The 18385-nt window shown below is 47.5% G+C and overlaps 1 protein-coding gene across 1 annotated transcript in view; it reads left to right on the top strand.

Moving 5' to 3' along the window:
- LOC113447466 (serine/threonine-protein kinase MRCK gamma) overlaps positions 1 to 18385 on the top strand; it is a 98370-nt gene that overhangs the window by 33826 nt on the left and 46159 nt on the right. Inside the window, 9 exon segments of the mRNA XM_087913775.1 lie at positions 628 to 723; positions 2737 to 2885; positions 3644 to 3737; positions 5722 to 5922; positions 8772 to 9020; positions 11483 to 11562; positions 14570 to 14685; positions 15708 to 15803; positions 17892 to 18013. Coding sequence (XP_087769901.1) covers positions 628 to 723; positions 2737 to 2885; positions 3644 to 3737; positions 5722 to 5922; positions 8772 to 9020; positions 11483 to 11562; positions 14570 to 14685; positions 15708 to 15803; positions 17892 to 18013 — 1203 coding nt within the window.

Raw genomic sequence — 18385 nt, 5'->3', positions numbered from 1 at the left:
AGATGGGCTGGTTGGTTGTAGAAAGATGCGGGGAAAGGGGGCACCTCAACCCTGGCTTGCACACAAACACAAACACACAGACGCTGCTCTTCTTTTAATCCAGATTAAATTTATTGTCATTTCTTTCTTGGTTGTGAGACATGCCGTGTCGTTGAAGAGTCCGTGGCATGTACACTGAGTAAATTATGATTATTGTGGGCAATGAACAGTTAGATTCACAATCAGGTGAACACTGAATCGCTCAAATCCTAACCAAGGACCTAAGAATTATTTTTAAAATTAGGGTTTATTAAAGTGATTCTATTCATTAAGGTTATTCATGAATTGCTTTCATGTCGATACTTTATAGTGCTTGTGACCTTCCTAACCAGATTCTTCTGACAAAGCAAAGACAATGGGGAAGGTTGCAAGCCACATGATGTCCTGCTTAACGACCATGCCACTTAGCAGCGAATGGTCCTCGCCTTATGGCCACACTTGGCTTACAACCTGAATTCCGGTCCCAGTTGTGATCGTAAGGCGAGGAGCCATCGGCGCGCTTTTTCTGCACCTGGATAGCAGAGGTCTCAGATGTGCTAAGCTGAGATTTGAACCCAGGGCCCCCTTCTGCTCCTGTCTCCTTTCCAGACGGCTTGTTTTCGAGAGGAAAGGGATGTCCTCGTGCATGGTGACAGGCAGTGGATTACCACGTTGCATTACGCCTTCCAGGACGAGCACTACCTGGTGAGTCGAGATGCAGGAAATTTCGAACTGGGTTTCCTCTCGGATGTCGGTCTGTTGGGAAACCGGCCTTGGCGGTTTCCATCTCTGGGGCGGAGCATGGGGAACGAGGCGAACAGAGAATGGGGTGCTTTGTACAATGGTTCCTGGCCCCATTTCAGCCTCTTGAGTCCGTTGTTTGCTTTGCAAACCGGATTCCCTCCGTTCACATGACATGCTAAATCCAGGCTGAGTTCCAAGTCACAGGTTTTGTGTGTTGTGTGAATCAGGAGTATCGGGCGCCAACAGACCAGTCGTCGCCAATTGGGAGGCGGGGGGGAACCATTGGTGGTCTGTGGGAAAATTTTGGTGGACCGCAGAGAAATGTCACCCCTAAAAGCAATTAATCCAGGCTGTGCAGGAACACAAGGTTGCGACGCCCACATGGCCCGCGGGAACACAAGGCTTGCGTCGCTTGCATTGCGAACAACACGAGGTAGTGAGGGGAGGGGGGGAAAGGGGGGATGGGGGGGAACTTGCCCCACTCACCCCACGCGCCTCGCCTGGCCACCGGGCTGCTTCTTTCCACTTCTTTCTTCTTCTGCTTTCCTGCACGCAAGGAAAGCAGCAAAAGTCTTTCTTTCTCTCCCCCAAAATCCGCCAGAAATGAGTCTTTGGGACCCTGCAAGGCCTCCTGCTCCAAGAGGCTGCGCCGACAAAGACTCCTTTCTGGCGGAGTTTGGAGGAGAGAAAGAAAGACTTCTGCTGCTTCTGCTGCTTTCCTTGCATGAAGCCAAAAGTCTCTCCTCTCTCCCCCTGAGAATGGAGCTGGAGACGGTATCCTGCGATCCCAAATAAAGAATGATCGATCGATAGGAAACCGGGGTGGGGAATTTTCCTGCAGACTTTTGGGCGGTTTTCCCAGGGTCTCTGGTCCGCGGGATTTAAAATGATGAGTTTGGTGGTCCCTGAGGTCCAAAAGGTTGACGACCCCTGCAATAGAGGTAGAAGCTTGTAAAATTTCAGAAGGAGGAAGGGAGCTGTGATTGTTGCAATAGATTTGTTAAGGTTCAGCTAGGAGAGATAATAAGGGTTTTGGGTTTTTGTCCTTTTTAATTCCCATGTTTTAATGTTCTTGTCCAGTTTTGTTTTGCCTTTGTCAAAAGTTTTTTTTTCCTCCCCTTTTGGGTTTTGCATTTTAATCTTTTTGGAATAAAATAAAAAATTAGAGGGGGTGGAAAGAGGTGCATTCAACTAGTTGCTTGCATCTTGCTAGCATGGAGATTTAGCTGTGAGGTTTACGTGTGAACGAGGATATGCGTGTGTGCACCCGTGATGGAATATGAGGGAGAATGTTTTCTCTTCAGTGATACAGTCCTCTCTCAAGCCCAACCCTTTCAGTCAGGAGCATCTGTGGTGCTGGGTTCAGGTGTTGCTAAAAGGGATGGAAAAATTGCTGTTTCTTTGCAAAATTTCAGAAAATTCACCTGTCACCCATTGGACACGGCTTCACAATTCTAGCATTCAGCTAAACAAATAAAAAGGGAGATGCTGGCTTTTCTTGATGCCCTGCTCCCCAAAATTTGGTCTGTCTTTGCCAGAACATAGCCTTGGTAAATCTAGCAACGACTGAGCGCCATCAAAATTGGTTTGTAGCATCTTTCCTCACAGTGGACTAGAAACCTGAGCAGGCCATGGCTCATTTTCCTCACCAGTTTTTTCTCAATCTGGACAGCTGGGTAGACTTCCGCTCCCAGAATTCGTCGTCCAGCTGTGTTGACGGGCAGACTTCCATTCCCAGTTCTTGGAAACCGCCATTATCTGTAACTCGGGGGAAACGGGATCCATTAATTTGGTGAATGGGCCACCCAGGCTTCCGTCTTCACCTCCCCTTTCCCCAACCTCAGGGAAGGTGTGGACTTCAGCTCCCAGAATTCTCAGCAAACACCTGGGGAGCTCTGGGAGTGGAAGTCCTCCTCACCTGCAGAACGCAGGTTGGGGAGGGATGCTAGAAGTTGGCGGGTTTTTTTTTAACAGTACCTGGTGATGGATTATTATGCTGGAGGAGACCTACTCACCCTTCTGAGCAAGTTTGAGGACCGGCTGCCAGAAGACATGGCTTGTTTCTACCTAGCCGAGATGGTCCTGGCCATCCATTCCCTCCACCAGCTCCAGTATGTCCACAGGTAAATCACACAGTGATGTTGTAACCAGTGTTGTCGGTTTTTTTCCCCCACCCTATTTGCAGACGCCCCAATTTGCAAAGGACCCCCTGATTTTAGGTTGGAAAGAAGCTGAGATGGCTTGCGGTTTCCTACTTTTTCCCTGCTTGCTCCATAAGAGTAGCAGCACTTAGTCTTATATCCCGCTTTGCAGTGCTTTCCAGCCCACTCTGAGCAGTTTACAGAGTCAGCCTCTTGCCCCCACAACAATCTGGGTCCTCATTTTACCCACCTCGGAAGGACGGAAGGCTGAGTCAACCTTGAGCAAGTCAGGATCAAACTATTGACAGTTGGCAGAGTTAGTCTGCAATACAGCATTCTGACAACTGGGAAGGAAGGAAAGGAAAGGAAAGGAAAGGAAAGGAAAGGAAAGGAAAGGAAAGGAAAGGAAAGGAAAGGAAAGGAAAGGAAAGGAAAGGAAAGGAAAGGAAAATAGCAATAGCCCTTAGACTTATATACCACTTCACAGTGCTTCACAGCCCTCTCTAAGCAGTTTACAGAGTTTACTTGAGCCAGTCAGGATCGAACTCCTGGCTGTGGACAGAGTCAGCCTGCAATGCTGCATTCTAAGCACTGCGCCACCACGGCTGTCAACGGCAACCCTCCCCATGTTTAAGGGGGTGGCCACCTGGTCCTTCCCCAAGGGCCCCAGAGTCCCCCAACCTTTCTACTTCTCGGAGGGTCCCACCACTTACCAAGGCGGACTCTCCTTCCCTCCACAGAGACATCAAGCCAGACAATATTCTGATTGACACCAGCGGGCACATCCGCCTGGCGGACTTTGGGTCCTGCCTCCGCCTGGCTTCGGATGGCACGGTGAGTTTGGCCTGGGGTCCGATGGGGATCGGTGTCCAGGCCTGATTGGGGAAGGCTGGTCTGGATGCTCAGGGTGTGGAAAAGGTCCTGGGCGGTGCATTAGAGTCAGCGTGAAGAGGGAGGGGGATGGCTTTGTATGGTGGGCATCAGTTTTGGTGGGAGCCTGTTCATTTCCTGAAGATGGTCTGTTTAGTTGCACATGGCATGTTTCATTAAACTGAAACCAGAGCGTACCCAAGTTTAGAGCTAAGCCATGTTCAGAATTAAGCCAGGTTTAGAATTAAGCCAGGTTTAGAGCTAAGCCAGGTTCAGAATTAAGCCAGGTTTAGAGCTAAGCCAAGTTCAGAACTAAGCCAAGTTTAGAGCTAAGCTAGATTTAGAGCTAAACCCGGTTTAGGGCCAACCCAGGTTTAGAGACGAAGCCAAGGTTAGAGTTAAACCAAAGTTCAGAGCTAAGCTGATTCTGAAAACTAGCCAAAACACTCTTGTAGCGGTAAGGGTTTACAGGGAGGGACACAACAAGGAGTGTGTGTCAAATGATACCACATGACGGTGTCATCAAGCTAACACATGACTTACATAGGAGGCCTCAGAAATGCTACAAATAAATAAGCATTTGTATGCATGGATGCATGAATGAATTCTTTATTGGCCACGTGTGGTTGGACACACCCGGAATTTGCCTTTGGTGCAAATGCTCTCGGTGTACATAAAAGAAAAGAGACCTTCATCAGAGTCAAGAATCATCAGGTACAACACTTAATGATAGTCATAGGGTACAATAAGAATAGAATAGAATAGAATAGAATAGAATAGAACAGAACAGAACAGAACAGAACAGAACAGAACAGAACAGAACAGAACAGAACAGAACAGAATAGAATAGAATAGAACAGAACAGAACAGAACAGAACAGAACAGAACAGAATTCTGTATTGGCCAAGTGTGGTTGGACACACAAGGAATTTCTCTTGGTGCAAATGCTCTCAGTATAGATAAAAGAAAAGAGACATTCGTCAAGAATCATCAGGGACAACACTTAATAATAGTCATAGGGTACAATAAGAATAGAATAGAATGGGAATAGGAATAGGAATAGAATAGAATAGAATAGAATAGAATAGAATAGAATAGAATAGAATAGAATAGAATAGAATAGAACAGAATATTGGAATGAAGAATAGAACAGAACAGAATAGAATAGAATATTGGAATGAAGAATAGAGTCGAATAGAATAGAATAGAATATTGGATTGAAGAATTGAATAGAATAGAATAGAATAGAATAGAATAGAATAGAATAGAACAGGAGAGAATAGAATAGAATAGAATAGAATAGAATAGAATAGAATAGAATAGAATAGAATAGAATAGAATAGAATAGAATAGAATTCTTTATTGGCCAAGTGTGATTGGACACACAAGGAGTTTGTCTTGGTGCAAATGCTCTCAGTGTAGATAAAAGAAAAGAGACGTCCGTCAAGAGTCAAGAATCACCATGTTCAACAAATTAGTTGTTTACCAGAGTGACAGTGTTTGGCAGTGGTGGAATTCAACTTTTTTTACTACCGGTTCTGTGGGCGTGGCAGTTGAAGGATACTGCAAAATCTCCAATCAGAGGTGGGATTTGCCGGTTCTCCAAACTACTCAAAATTTCCGCTACCGGTTCTCCAGAACTGGTCAGAACCTGTTGAATACCCACCTCTGGTGTCCGGGAAAAGACCCTCCTTGTGCCTAGTTGTATTGGTGCGCAGCAACATTTATCAACTTTGGCCCCTTTAAGATGTGTGGAACTCAACTCCCATGATTCCACGCTGGCTGGGGAATTCTGGGAGTTGAAGCCCACCCTTCCCAAAGTTGCCGAGTTTAAGAAAACAACAACAACCACCGATCTAAAAAGGCTCTTTAGATCTTAATCCAAAGGCTCAATTGGAAAGGCGATAGGATCTGAAGTTGGGCTCTGCTTTCCCCCCGCATCCCCCAGGTGGAGTCCTCGGTGGCAGTGGGCACCCCCGATTACATCTCCCCTGAGATTCTGCAAGCCATGGAGGACCGAAAAGGCAAATACGGCCCCGAGTGTGATTGGTGGTCTCTGGGGGTCTGCATGTACGAGCTGCTTTTCGGGGAAACCCCTTTCTACGCCGAGTCCCTGGTGGAAACATACGGCAAGATCATGAGCCACGAGGTGAGCCAGTTGGGCGCCATAGGTGGGAGAGGCCGCGGAAGTGTATCCGAGAGAGAATGTAAGGACCAACCCCTCCGCTCTTCAAAACAAGTATAGCGCGAGGACCCAAAGGGGCGTGGCACAAAGGCAACCCAGTCAGATGATCAGTAGGAGTCCCTTTATAGTTCCAACCTTGACCCCAATGTCCTGGTTACCTTCTGGGCTGGAGAAAAACCCTCCCAGGAACAGCCTTGGGCTGCAGAGAATCCAGGCCAAAACGTGGTCAACAAAAACTGGAACTATAAGTCCAATCAAGGCGAGATGAGGTCATTAGACTGGCAGGGCAGGAGAAGGAATTCCAGATGTGAAGGAACAGCCATAATTCAACATGGTTGGGAAGACACAGTTTGTTCCTAGCAGACACCGCACTCAGCTTGCATCTCTTTTAAACTATTTTCCCAGGTGTGGCTAATGAAGGGAATCAGGGCCCTTTCCTCCCCCGTAAGCCATGCAACCCCTTTTGCTCTCTTCTCCGTTCCTTCCTGCATGCTCTAGGATGAAGAGGGGGTGGGTCTGGGTCTTCCTCTGAACCCCTTCTCCCTCGTTCTACCTCTCCCCTGCTCTGCCCAGCGGCAGCTTTTACAAAGCCCTAGTAAAGCCACACCTGGAATCCTGCATCCAGTTTTGGTCCCCAGGTTACAAAAGAAAAAGATGTTGAGACTTTGGACAAAGTGCAAAGAAGATGATTAGGATGATTAGGATGTCTGGAAACCCTAGGCAGGATTTGGGTTTGGCCAGTCTAGAGAAAAGAAGGACTGGGGGTGGTGGGACGGACGGACGGACATGACAGCAGTCTTCCAGTATTTGAGGAGCAGCCCTAAGGAAGAAGGGAGTCAAGCTATTCTCCAAAGCACCAAAGAAGGCAGGACAAGAAACAACGGATGGAAACTCACCAAGGACAGAAGCAACCTGAAACTGAGGAGAAACTACCTGACATCGAGGACAATTAACCAGTGGAACTGCTTGCCACCAGAAGTTGTGGGGGCTCCATCCCTGGAGGTTTTTAAGAGGAGACTTGGAGAGCCACTTTGTCTGAAGCGGGATAGCTTCTCCTGCTTCAGCGGGGGGCTGGACTAGAAGACCTCCAAGGTCCCTTCCAGCTCTGATTTCCTCACGCAGACAATCTAGGATTCACGGCACAAGAGGAAGATGGATCAGGAGGGAAGACAAGACTTAACGACCAGGAAGAGACGCAGAGCTAAGCAGTGGTCCTTCTTTCCACTTTTTTTGTGAAATCTTCAGATCTAGGAGATAGGGACAGTCCAGATGTTGAGCTCGAGAAATGGAAGATGGGCTTAGGGGTCCTCGGGAGGACTCCTAAGCCCATCTTCCATTTCTCAGGCTCAAACAGCTGGATTTTGCACCTGTTCGGTAGCTGATGGACCGCATTTCTTTGCCTTGGGCAAAAGATCCAGGCCACTCCTTCCCTGAATCAAATTGGCTGCCCGCCCTGGGTGTGACCCGCTTCCATTTCCCCTCCCAACGCAGCTTGGCTCGCTTTTGCAGTCACCTCAAACGATCCCACTTGCAGGGCTTTTCTTATCCATCCAGTAGCGGCGCAAACGTCTTACGGGGAGTCCTCAACATACGGACACCATTGAGACCAGCATTTCCATTTGGGCGGAGCTGAGAAGTGCGTTTTGCCCCCATTTAATGCCCCGTTTCTTGCCACCGCTGTTCAGCGAATCACTGCTCGTTAAGTCACTGGTCATTAAATGAATCCATCTCTCCCCCTTGGACTTGGCTTGTCCGAAGGTCACAAAGGGGATTCCCGTGACTCAAGGACAAGCGCGACCGTCATAAATATGAATTGGTTGCCAAGCGTCTAACTTAGGATCTTGCATGGAGATGCCTCAACGGCTATGTGAAAAGACTCCTAAATCACATTTTTCACTGCTGTTGCAACTTTGAATGGTCACTAAACAAATAGTTGTAAGTCGAGGACTAGCTATAGTCCGTTCTTGGAGGGTGAACTTGCCACTTCACTTCTAATAATGTACAGTGAATTCTAGCAGGTGTGCAACCTCTTGTCCTTGCTTAAACCCTGATCTGTCGTTTTCATGATCTTGGTTACTCCAGGAATTTTGGTTTCTGGAGTCCCCGGCAGAGCCCAGCGCCCCCTATTGGTACCAGCTGCCCAAGGGTAGCAGATAGACCCCCTGAGATGCTGAGCCCCCTTACATCCCCCGTGTTCTGACCAAGGCTTCCTGAGACCATAATTAAGTACACGCTTAATTAAAACAACTCTTGTTTTATTTCAATGCTGGGAATTATGTGCATTCTCAGCCTGTAATGAGAGCCAGACAGTTCCTCGAGATAAGCACCCACCTTTCTCTCCTTTGAATGGTTGCCAACAATTAAAGTGCCAAATGAACTGTAAAAAGCCAACTGAAGTACAAAGTCCACACAGAGCTTCAAGGTTTGATCTGAACAGAGCGAACGACTTTGCTTCCTGCAAAGGTTTTCCTATCTTTGCACTTCCTTTATATCTTATCGGAGGGGCAATCAACTCCAGGCCTTACTTTTGAGTCACCCCTTTGTCTTAGCTGCTCTCACCTTCTGGCAACTCTGTGCACACGCGCACTGGGAACAGGCTCCCCTGGGTCCTCAGCCTCGCTGCTGCCAGGCTCCAGAGGCAGCACCCCACTCCCAGATGGTCCTGGCCCCCTCTCTGCATCGGACGCAGGACCCTCGTCTGAGTCCTCCCCAGACTCCACGACTGGTCCCCGTTCTTCCCCACTGTCCGGTTCCGCTACTGTCTGCACAGGCTACCAGTGAACCACAACACCCCCTTCTGTTTCCTCTTCCAGGACCACCTGCAGTTCCCCCCGGATATCACCGACGTCTCGGAGAGCGCCAAGGACCTGATCCGCGAGCTCTTGTGCCGCCAAGAAGTCCGCCTGGGCCAGAAGGGCATCGAGGACTTCACGCGACACCCTTTCTTTGAGGGCATCGACTGGGAGGACCTCCGCAAGAGCCCTCCTCCCTTGGTCCCTGAGGTGGCCAGTCCGGCTGACACCTCCAACTTCGATGTCGATGATGACACATTAAAAGAAGCGGTAACCATCCATGACGGTGTTCGCGAAGGAGCGCGGATGCCAAGGGTGGTGCGGGGTAGGCAGAGGGAGGGTCTGATGGAAACTTGGGAGGCTGCAGAACTGAAAGGAGATGCCACGGGTGGGATGGCAACCCCTGCTCGATGCCACTGCCTCGGCTGTAGGCGCCAACTGTGGTTAAGCCTAAACCCGAAATCCAATCTAACCCAGTTGCTTACGCTTAATTCAAAGGGACGCGGTGACTCGGCGGCTAAGACGCTGAGCTTGTCGATCAGAAAGGTCGGCAGTTCAGCGGTTCGAATCCCTAGCACCGCGTCACGGAGTGAGCTCCCGTTAAGTTGTCCCAGCTTCTGCCAACCGAGCAGTTCGAAAGCACGTAATAAAAAAATGCAAGTAGGAAAATAGGGACCCCTTTGGTGGGAAGGGAACAGCGCTCCGTGCGCCTTCGGCGTTTAGTCACGCCGGCCACATGACCACGGAGACGTCTTTGGACAACTCTGGCTCTTCGGCTTTGTAACGGAGATGAGTATACTGCCCCCTACAGCCGGAAATGACTAGCATGGATGTGTGAGGGGAACCTTTACCTTTGACCTTTAATCCAGATAGTCCTTGATTTATGACTAATGACATCATCCACCCCACCCCTTTGGGAGTGAATGGAAAAGCGGGGGGGGGGGGTGCTGTTATGAAAACATTAACACGCACCCCTCAATAACCAGTAGTCCTCCATTTTAGGACCCTAATGGAGCCCAGAATCAGGGTGGTAAATTGCGTTGATCGCTAAGTGGGTCGCCATGCAGGATAAGTCCTTGACTTACGACCACAATTGAGCCCACCATTATTTCTGTTGCTTAGCATCATGGTTGTGAAGTGAATTCTGCCCCTTGTCGCAATCTTTCTTGCCGTGGCGGTGAAGCAAATTGCTGCAGTCACTAAGCGAGGAACGTGGTGGTTAAGTGAATTTGGCTTCCCCGATGACAGAGGCTAATAGCTGGAAGGGAACACCCCAGTTTCCGACAAAAAAGAATACGTTGTCAATTGTGGTGAGGTGATTGTGGGATGCTGCAAACAGCAGTGACAAGGCCCCAGACCCAATCACATTATTTGGGTGGTGGGCTTTGGAAGTTCAAATCCGGGTTTAAGAATCCGTTGTAACTTTGTAACTCGAGGATTAGCGTAGTGGCCCCTTCAAGGAGGCACGGGATAAAATGGAAGTCGTGGCACAGACACTGTGCAAATACTAGGACATGAATGCCCCCGCACCAGCGTCGGTTACACAAACACATACACAGCGTCGGTTACACAAACACATACATGCAGCCGTTGCAGGATGATGACGCTACTCTGCAGGTGCCGTTATTTAGGCTTCATTCTGAATGGCTACAGGCACTGATCACTTTTGAGCCATTTTGCAAGGGCAAAAAACAGCAGCAACTGAATATTTTGAAAAAAAAAAGTCTTGGAGCAGGGTTTGAACTAACTTTCTTTCTTTCTTTCTTTCTTTCTTTCTTTCTTTCTTTCTTTCTTTCTTTCTTTCTTTCTTTCTTTCTTTCTTTCTTTCTTTCTTTCTTCTCTCTCTCTCTTTCTCTCTCCTCTCCAGTGGTGGGATTCAATTTTTTTTTACTACCAGTTCTGTGGGCGTGGCTTGGTGGGCGTGGCTTGGTGGGCGTGGCAGGGGGAAGGATACCGCAAAATCCCCCTTCCCTTCCCTCCCCGCCCCACTAACCTGCTTTCCAGCTCCGTTCTCCTGTGCAGGGCAACCAAAGGAGATCCAGCTGATCAGCTGGGACTCAATGGGAGACAGAGAAGAGATGGGTGCGGGGCCAGTCAGAGGCGGTATTGGTTGGTTCTCTGAACTACTCAACATTTCCGCTACTGGTTCTCCAGAACTGGTCAGAACTGGCTGAATACCACCTCTGCTTCTCTCTCTCTCTTCCTTCCTTCCTTCCTTCCTTCCTTCCTTCCTTCCTTCCTTCCTTCCTTCCTTCCTTCCTTCCTTCCTTTTTATTTATTTAATTTATTTAATTTAATTTATTTATTTAGTCATGTCTTTGTAGTGTGTATTGGAGGTGGCGACCCTTTGAGAGTTGTATTCAACAAAAGTACATTTTAATGAATGCTGATCAGCGTAACAATAAAGTTACTTTAAGCCAGTCTTAAGGCGCGTGGACTTCCAACTTCAGCTAGGCTGGCTGGGGAATTCTGGGACTTGAAGTCCACGCACCTTAAAAGTGCTCAAGTTTGGGAAATCCTTATCTTAGCATGATTCCCCCACGATCTTGTTGTCAACCATGTGTGCGCATGTGCGTATGTGTGGGTGTGCAACCGGGAAAGGGCTCCTCCGCTTCGTTTTGAACACAGGCCTTTCAAGGACTCCCCCTCCCCCAGCCTTCGGTCCTCGCTTGCATACACAGGAGGGCGTGTCTATTTGGAAATAATCTTCCTCCCCCACTTCTGATTTTTAGGAGACGCTTCCACCCATCTCCCACACCACGTTCTCGGCCCATCACCTCCCCTTCGTTGGATTCACCTACACCTCCGGGATGTGAGTATGGGAGCGTTGCTTCAGGGGTGGGAATTCAAATTTCTTAACAAGCGGTTCTATGGGTGTGGCCTAATTTGTGGGTGTGGCTTGATGGTCACGTGACTGGCTGGGCACGACTTGTATGTAAATATTATAAATACTTATGTCGATATGGATTTTTTTTTAATTAAAAAAAAGAGCAACTTTTGCCCCAAATCGGGCAAAGCAGGCAGGCAGATTGAGTTGCTCACAGAATCACAGATTCACTTAGAGATCTGTGTTTCTGCCATCGGCTACCTGAGTCTGCACTGCTTCAATCCTAAGGGAGGTTCGGCTGTGCTTTTAGATGAGCTAGAAAGCAAGGAATCCAACCGTTTCCTGCTTTCTAGCTAGTCTAAATCTCCCGGCACAGCAGAACAGCTGATGGTTGGGGGGAAAAAAAGGAAAAAATAGCAACTTAGAAGGTAAGTTTGATGGCACGCATGCCAGGTAAGGAGTGAGTGGGCGGGGCGGGGAGGGGAAGGGTCAGCCAGTGGCGCAATTTGCTGGTTCTCCGAACTGGGCAGAATCATAACAACTGGTTCTATAGAACCAGTCTGACCAGGTGGAATCCCACCCCTGCATTGCTTTGATTTGCACATTCCTTCCCACTCGGCTGGTGCTCCAGGTAGCCTGGAGCCTCCAGCTTCAGCCGCAGTCTATCTCGAAACTACTGTCAGCCGGCCAATAGGGAGCTGCGGCCTCTTGCTTTCTGCCGCCGGGCATCTGGGGTTGTCCAACCATAGAGGACGGGGTTTGGTTTGGTCTTTCAGTCTGATGGGAATTTCTGAGGCTTTCCGTAATTTTGGTTTTTGCAGCCGGAGGCTGTTGTATTCAAACAGCCAAGCGTGCATGTATTAAATGCTTCTGTGCATGTATTAAAAAGAGGTTCAAAGTATTATTAGTGGCTGGTTGAAGTCTTTCCCCAGTTCATGGAAGGACTCTGAATCTATCTATATAAAAAGAGAAATACCACTCAGCCATCATCACAAAATCTTCAGAACCGTAAAGCCTACAAACTTGAAATTGGGCACGTAGGTTCCTCTTGGCTTCTAGGTGCTCACTAAGAAAGGATTCTTCGAAATGACCATCAGAGCATTTAGAGTATTTCCTATATTATTATTATTACTATTACTACTATTATTATTATTATTATTATTATTATTATTATTATTATTATTATTATTATTATTAACATGCTCTGATGCTAAGGCGTTCTATTCCGCCTCCCCACCTGAAAAGAAATCTCTTCCAAATGCAAAACACAAGCAGAGGAGTTTTAGTTTCACAGCACCAAGCAGCTTTAGTACAGAACAGTTGAGCTAAGCCACACCCAGGCTCCTTGCTGTCTCCTTGCTCGCACAGCAAATACTGCTTCAGTTTCCAAACAGCCCTCAGCTCTCTCACACACTGACAGGACGCTAACCCTTATTTTCCTCCCCAAAAACTAAGCCCGATCACATAGTTTCATAGCGAAGTAGGGGTATCGAGCTAGTTGTGAATGCAGGTCATCCTCGACTTGCAACATTCCAAGTTACAGCATCCCGAAAAAGTGACTCATGACCATTTTTCACACTTAACGACCATTGCAGCGCCACTGTGGTCCCGGGATCAAAACGTGAGTCAGCTTGGCAACTGACTCCTATTTACAGCGATCGCTGTGTCTCCCAGGGTCACACGATCCCCTTTTGCGACCATCTGACCAGCAAAGCCAATGGGGAAGCCGGACTCACTTAATGACCGTGTGGGTCAGAATGGTTCACTTAACAACCGTGGCCAGAAAGGTCGTACGTTGGGCCAAAGCTAGCTTAAGCCACAGAATTTGGGGGTCGATTGTGGTTGTAAGTCGAGGACTACCTATATTACAGCGCAACAGTGTGGTGGTTTTCCCCGCCATATTTTTATTTCGCTGAAGTTTGCAAATTGCAGGCATCGAACCGGCCAAGCCTGTTTCCCAGCAAGTAAGTTTTCCTACATGAATTCACAGGAAACATCAGAGCTGCATCATTTTGTAGAAAACTTTAACTGCGACGGCAACTTGTGCCGATGACGAGTAATTTTGGCTGCCGTGAGCAGGACCACAAGTGGACGTGACCCCGGAAAGGGTGTACAGTGCCCTTCCTGAGACCACGGATTTCCCACCCACGTGCCCAGAGGTGGTATTCAGCCAGTTTGGTGTACCCAGTGGTGGCTAAGTTTTTTGGGCTCCTGTGCCAAAAATTGCATATGTGTTAGGCAGCACCCAGAATGGCATGCATGCCCCCCCCCACGCCCCCTAAGCATGCATGTGCAATCCCAACCTGCCAACCCCTTACCTGCACTGCGCCTCACACTGATTTTTTGGCTGGTTTGAGGCCTTTTCCGGCCTCCCAAGAGGCTTGGAAAAAGCCTCTGCAAGGCTTTTCAGGCCGAATAATATGACCGTTTCATCTCTTCCATCAATACAGGAAGTAATGAAACGGGCCTATTATTTGGCCTGCAAATCCTGCAGAGGCTTTTTTCAAGCCTCTGGGAGGCCGAAAAAGGCCTGAAACCAGCAGAAAAATCAGCTGTGCACCTGCGCAGTAAGGTAAGTTTGCCTGCAGCTCACCTGCCGGCACAAATGGCTTGTGGCACGCGTGCCATAGGTTCGCCATCATGGGGCGTACCGGTATTGGAAATTTTGAGTAGTTCGGAGAGCCGGCAAATACCACCGCTGGTTAGCCCCGTCCGCCCCCCCCCGTTACCTCTCCTATATTACCTTGTGTTTTACCTCAGCTGATTCGTGTGGCTCAGCTGAGATAAAAACCGGCACATCTCGCCAACATTGATACAGACGGCGGTCTCTGAGCTCTTAGAACCAGTGGGAATAAAATTTGGAAACCCACCACGGCGTGTGCCCCGCCCTGCTTTTCAAAAAGGGGAATCTGTTTTTCCCGCCCTTTTGGTGCAGACCGAGTCCCGTTGATCCGGAATTGGTTCTGAGCTCCGCGTCCCCCTGTCTCCGCAGACCCTTCCCTGAGAGACCCCCGGTGTCGCCCCCAACCAGCTCCAGCATCAGCCGGCTCGAGAAAAGGATCCGTCAGCTGGAACGGGAGAAAATGGAATTGAGTCGGAAACTGCAAGGTAGGTAACCCGTACGGGAGGAGGAAGGTGTTCTGACCTAGGCTTCCCAAAATGACAAAGCAGACGTCCTCGTCCCGACAGAACCCCTTTTTATTAAGCTATAATGTGAATTCCTATTGTTTACATCCAGCAAAGTCCTGGCAAACAGTCTTTCAAGGGTGAATTACACCCACAGACCTTATCAGGCTTGGAGAGTTGCCAGGCCGATAGCTTCCAAACGTCACGCTGTAGCGGCAATTACTTAAGTCAGGAGCAGATCTTCACCCTCGGGAATTGAACTAATTGTCACCTGCAAACACCACTCCCCTTTCGCTCCTCTATGGGAGGAGCCGTTCACCAGCACCCAGTCGATCCTGGTTCTTTCTTCTAGCAGCTCTGCACATGCGCACACTGGGAACAGGCTCCAGCCGCTCTTCTGCCCCACTGATCTCCAACTCCGAAGGCAGCTGATAATTGTCAGACGGCCCTGGCCCCATCTCTGCCTCCGACGCAGAGCCTCCCCCAGACTCCAGGACTGGCCCATGCTCCTCCCCGACCTCCTTACTGTCTGAGTCTGCCACAACACAAGGATTCCTAGAAGCGGTGGTGGAGAAGGGACCTTAAAGGTTTTCTAGTCCAGCCCACCCCATCCTCTCAAAAAAAATCAAGGTTTCCTAGCCTTTATTGGCTATTTACATTGGAGGCAAGGGAATTTGGGATCAGGTGACCTGGGAATAAGAAAGCTAAGCACGGAGAGAGTGCAGAGTCAGGTTAATCTCGCCACCTACTCAAGAGAATTTCCGCTGGTTCTTCATTAAATGGATTTACACAACCCACTGAAATCAGGTTTGAGCCCAAGTCGCAGGAACCTCATTTGCACAACACGTTCAGCTTGATTTATTTTGCCTCGCTTAGCGGGTGGGGCCACCGCACCCCGTTGTGTTTGCTTAAGGTTCAGGGCACGCTGCCAGCCCCGAAACGGATCGAGTGAGTAAGGCCGTCCTCCCTGGACTGCTGTGTCTCATTGCACTCACCCTGCACAGATTCTCTGGCGAGATCCCCTTCCAAGACCTCGGCCAAGGATGCGGAGATCCGAAGTCTCCAAAACGAGGTGGCTACTTTGAAGAGACAATTGACAGGTATTTGTAAAATATTGGGTTTTTTTTTTGTGGGGTGGGTGGTAAGAGAGCCTCTTTCTAGATCATTTTACTGTTCGGAACAATGAATGGCAGCCTTCAATCAATCTTCCCTATGCTGAGAATTAAAAATGAATTAAAATGACATTTAAAAAGGGGCTTGATTCAGTTAGTGGTTGGATGGGAGACCACCAAGCGACCTCATGCTCTTTGTTGTTGTTAGTTGCAAAGTTGTGTCCAACCCATCGCAACCCCCCCACGGACAACGTTCCTCCAGGCCTTCCTGTCCTCTACCATCTCCCAGAGTCCACTGAAGCTCAGGCCGACTGCTTCAGCGACTCCATCCAGCCCCCTCCTTCTCTGCCGCCCTCTTCTTTTTCGCCCTCCATCGTTCTCAGTCAAGCCCTGCATGCTCTGTATAGGTTGGTCATTGAAAGGAGGATGTTAAGGATCTCTCTTTCTCTCTCTCCCTCTCCCCCATCTATATCTATCTATCTATCTATCTATCTATCTATCTATCTATCTATCTATCTATCTATCTATCTATCTATCATCTATCTATCTATCTATCTATCTATCTATCATCTATCTATCTATCTATCTATCTATCTATCTATCTATCTATCTATCTATCTATCATCTATCTATCTATCTGTCTATCTATCATCTATCTATCTATCTATCTATCATCTATCTATCTATCTATCTATCTATCATCTATCTATCTATCTGTCTGTCTGTCTGTCTATCTATCTATCTATCTATCTATCTATCTATCTATCTATCTATCTATCTATCATCTATCATCTCTATCTATCATCTATCTATCTATCTATCTATCATCTATCTATCTATCTATCTATCTATCTATCTATCTATCTATCTATCATCTATCTATCATCTATCTATCTATCTATCTATCTATCTATCTATCTATCATCTATCTATCTATCTATCTATCTATCTATCTATCTATCTATCTATCTGTCTGTCTATCATCTATCTATCTATCTATCTATCTATCTATCTATCTATCTATCTATCTATCTATCTGTCTATCATCTATCTATCTATCATCTCATCTATCATCTATCTATCTGTCATCATCTATCTATCTATCTATCATCTATCTATCTATCTATCTATCTATCTATCTATCTATCTATCTATCTATCTATCTATCTATCTATCTATCTATCTATCATCTATCTATCTATCTATCTATCTATCTATCTGTCATCTATCATCATCTATCTATCTATCTATCTATCTATCATCTATCTATCTATCTATCTATCTATCTATCTATCTATCTATCTATCTATATCTATCTATCTATCTGTCTAACTCTCCACCTACCTACCTACCTGTTTATCATCTATCCATCATCTAACTATCTATTTATCTATTTATTTATTTATCATCTATCTATCTATCTATCTATCTATCTATCTATCTATCTATCTATCTATCTATCTATCTATCTATCTATCTATCTATCTATCTATCTATCTATCTATCTATCTATCTATCTATCTATCTATCATCTATCTATCTATCTATCTATCTATCTATCTATCTATCTATCTATCTATCTATCATCTATCATCTATCTATCTATCTATCTATCTATCCATTCATCTATCTATCTATCTATCTATCTATCTATCTATCATCTATCTATCTATCATCTATCTATCTATCTATCTATCTATCTATCTATCTATCTATCTATCTATCTATCTATCTATCTATCTATCCCCCTCTCTCTCTTCCTCCTCCCCCTCTCTCCCTCTCCCTCTCTATATGTACATATTTCTGCCTCTCTCTCTTCCCCCTCTCTTTCTCTCCCTCCCTCTCCCTCCCTCACTCTTGCTATACATATATATGTACATATTTCCCTCCCTCTCCGTTTCTCTCTCCCTCTCTCTTCCCCCTCTCTCCCCTCCCTCCCTCCCTTTCTATCTGTCTCTCTCTATATGTACATATTTCTCTCTCCCTCTCTCTCTTCCCCCTCTCTTTCTCTCCCTCTCTCCCCTCTCCCTCCCTTTCTCTCTCTCCCTCCCTCTCTCTTTCTCTCCTGCCTGGCAGAAAACCAGCTGGAGAATGACAAGATGCAGAAACAGTATCACAATCGCGTCGCACTGGCTCAAGTGAAGGCCTTGGAGGACCGGCTGACCTTTCTGGAACAGGAGAAGAAGGATGCACTTCAGGTATACAAAGCAGTCTTGGTCCCACAGAGCGGAGGTCTCCAACCTGGGCCCCTTTAAGACTGGTGGACTTGCTGGCTGGGGGGATTCTGGGGGTTGGAGTCCCCAAGTCTTAAAGTGGCCCAGGTTGGAGACCCCTGCCTTAGAACACCTGGGCCCCTTTAAGACTGGTGGACTTGCTGGCTGGGGGGATTCTGGGAGTTGAAGTCCACCAGTCTTCAAGGGGCCCAGGTTGGAGACCCCTGCCTTAGAACACTTGGGCCCCTCTTTAAGGCTGGTGGACTTCAACTCCAAGATTTCCGCAGCCAGCAGAGCTTTTAATAGATGATGAGTGTGGCTGGCTGGGGGGATTCTGGGAGTTGAAGTCCACCAGTC

This window comes from Pseudonaja textilis, chromosome 16 (assembly GCF_049901715.1).
Source record: "Pseudonaja textilis isolate UNSWEBS1 chromosome 16, rPseTex1.2, whole genome shotgun sequence".
Classification (NCBI taxonomy): Eukaryota; Metazoa; Chordata; class Lepidosauria; order Squamata; family Elapidae; genus Pseudonaja; species Pseudonaja textilis.
The sequence above is the reverse complement of the archived record's forward strand: the minus strand, read 5'-3'. Positions and strand labels throughout refer to the sequence as shown.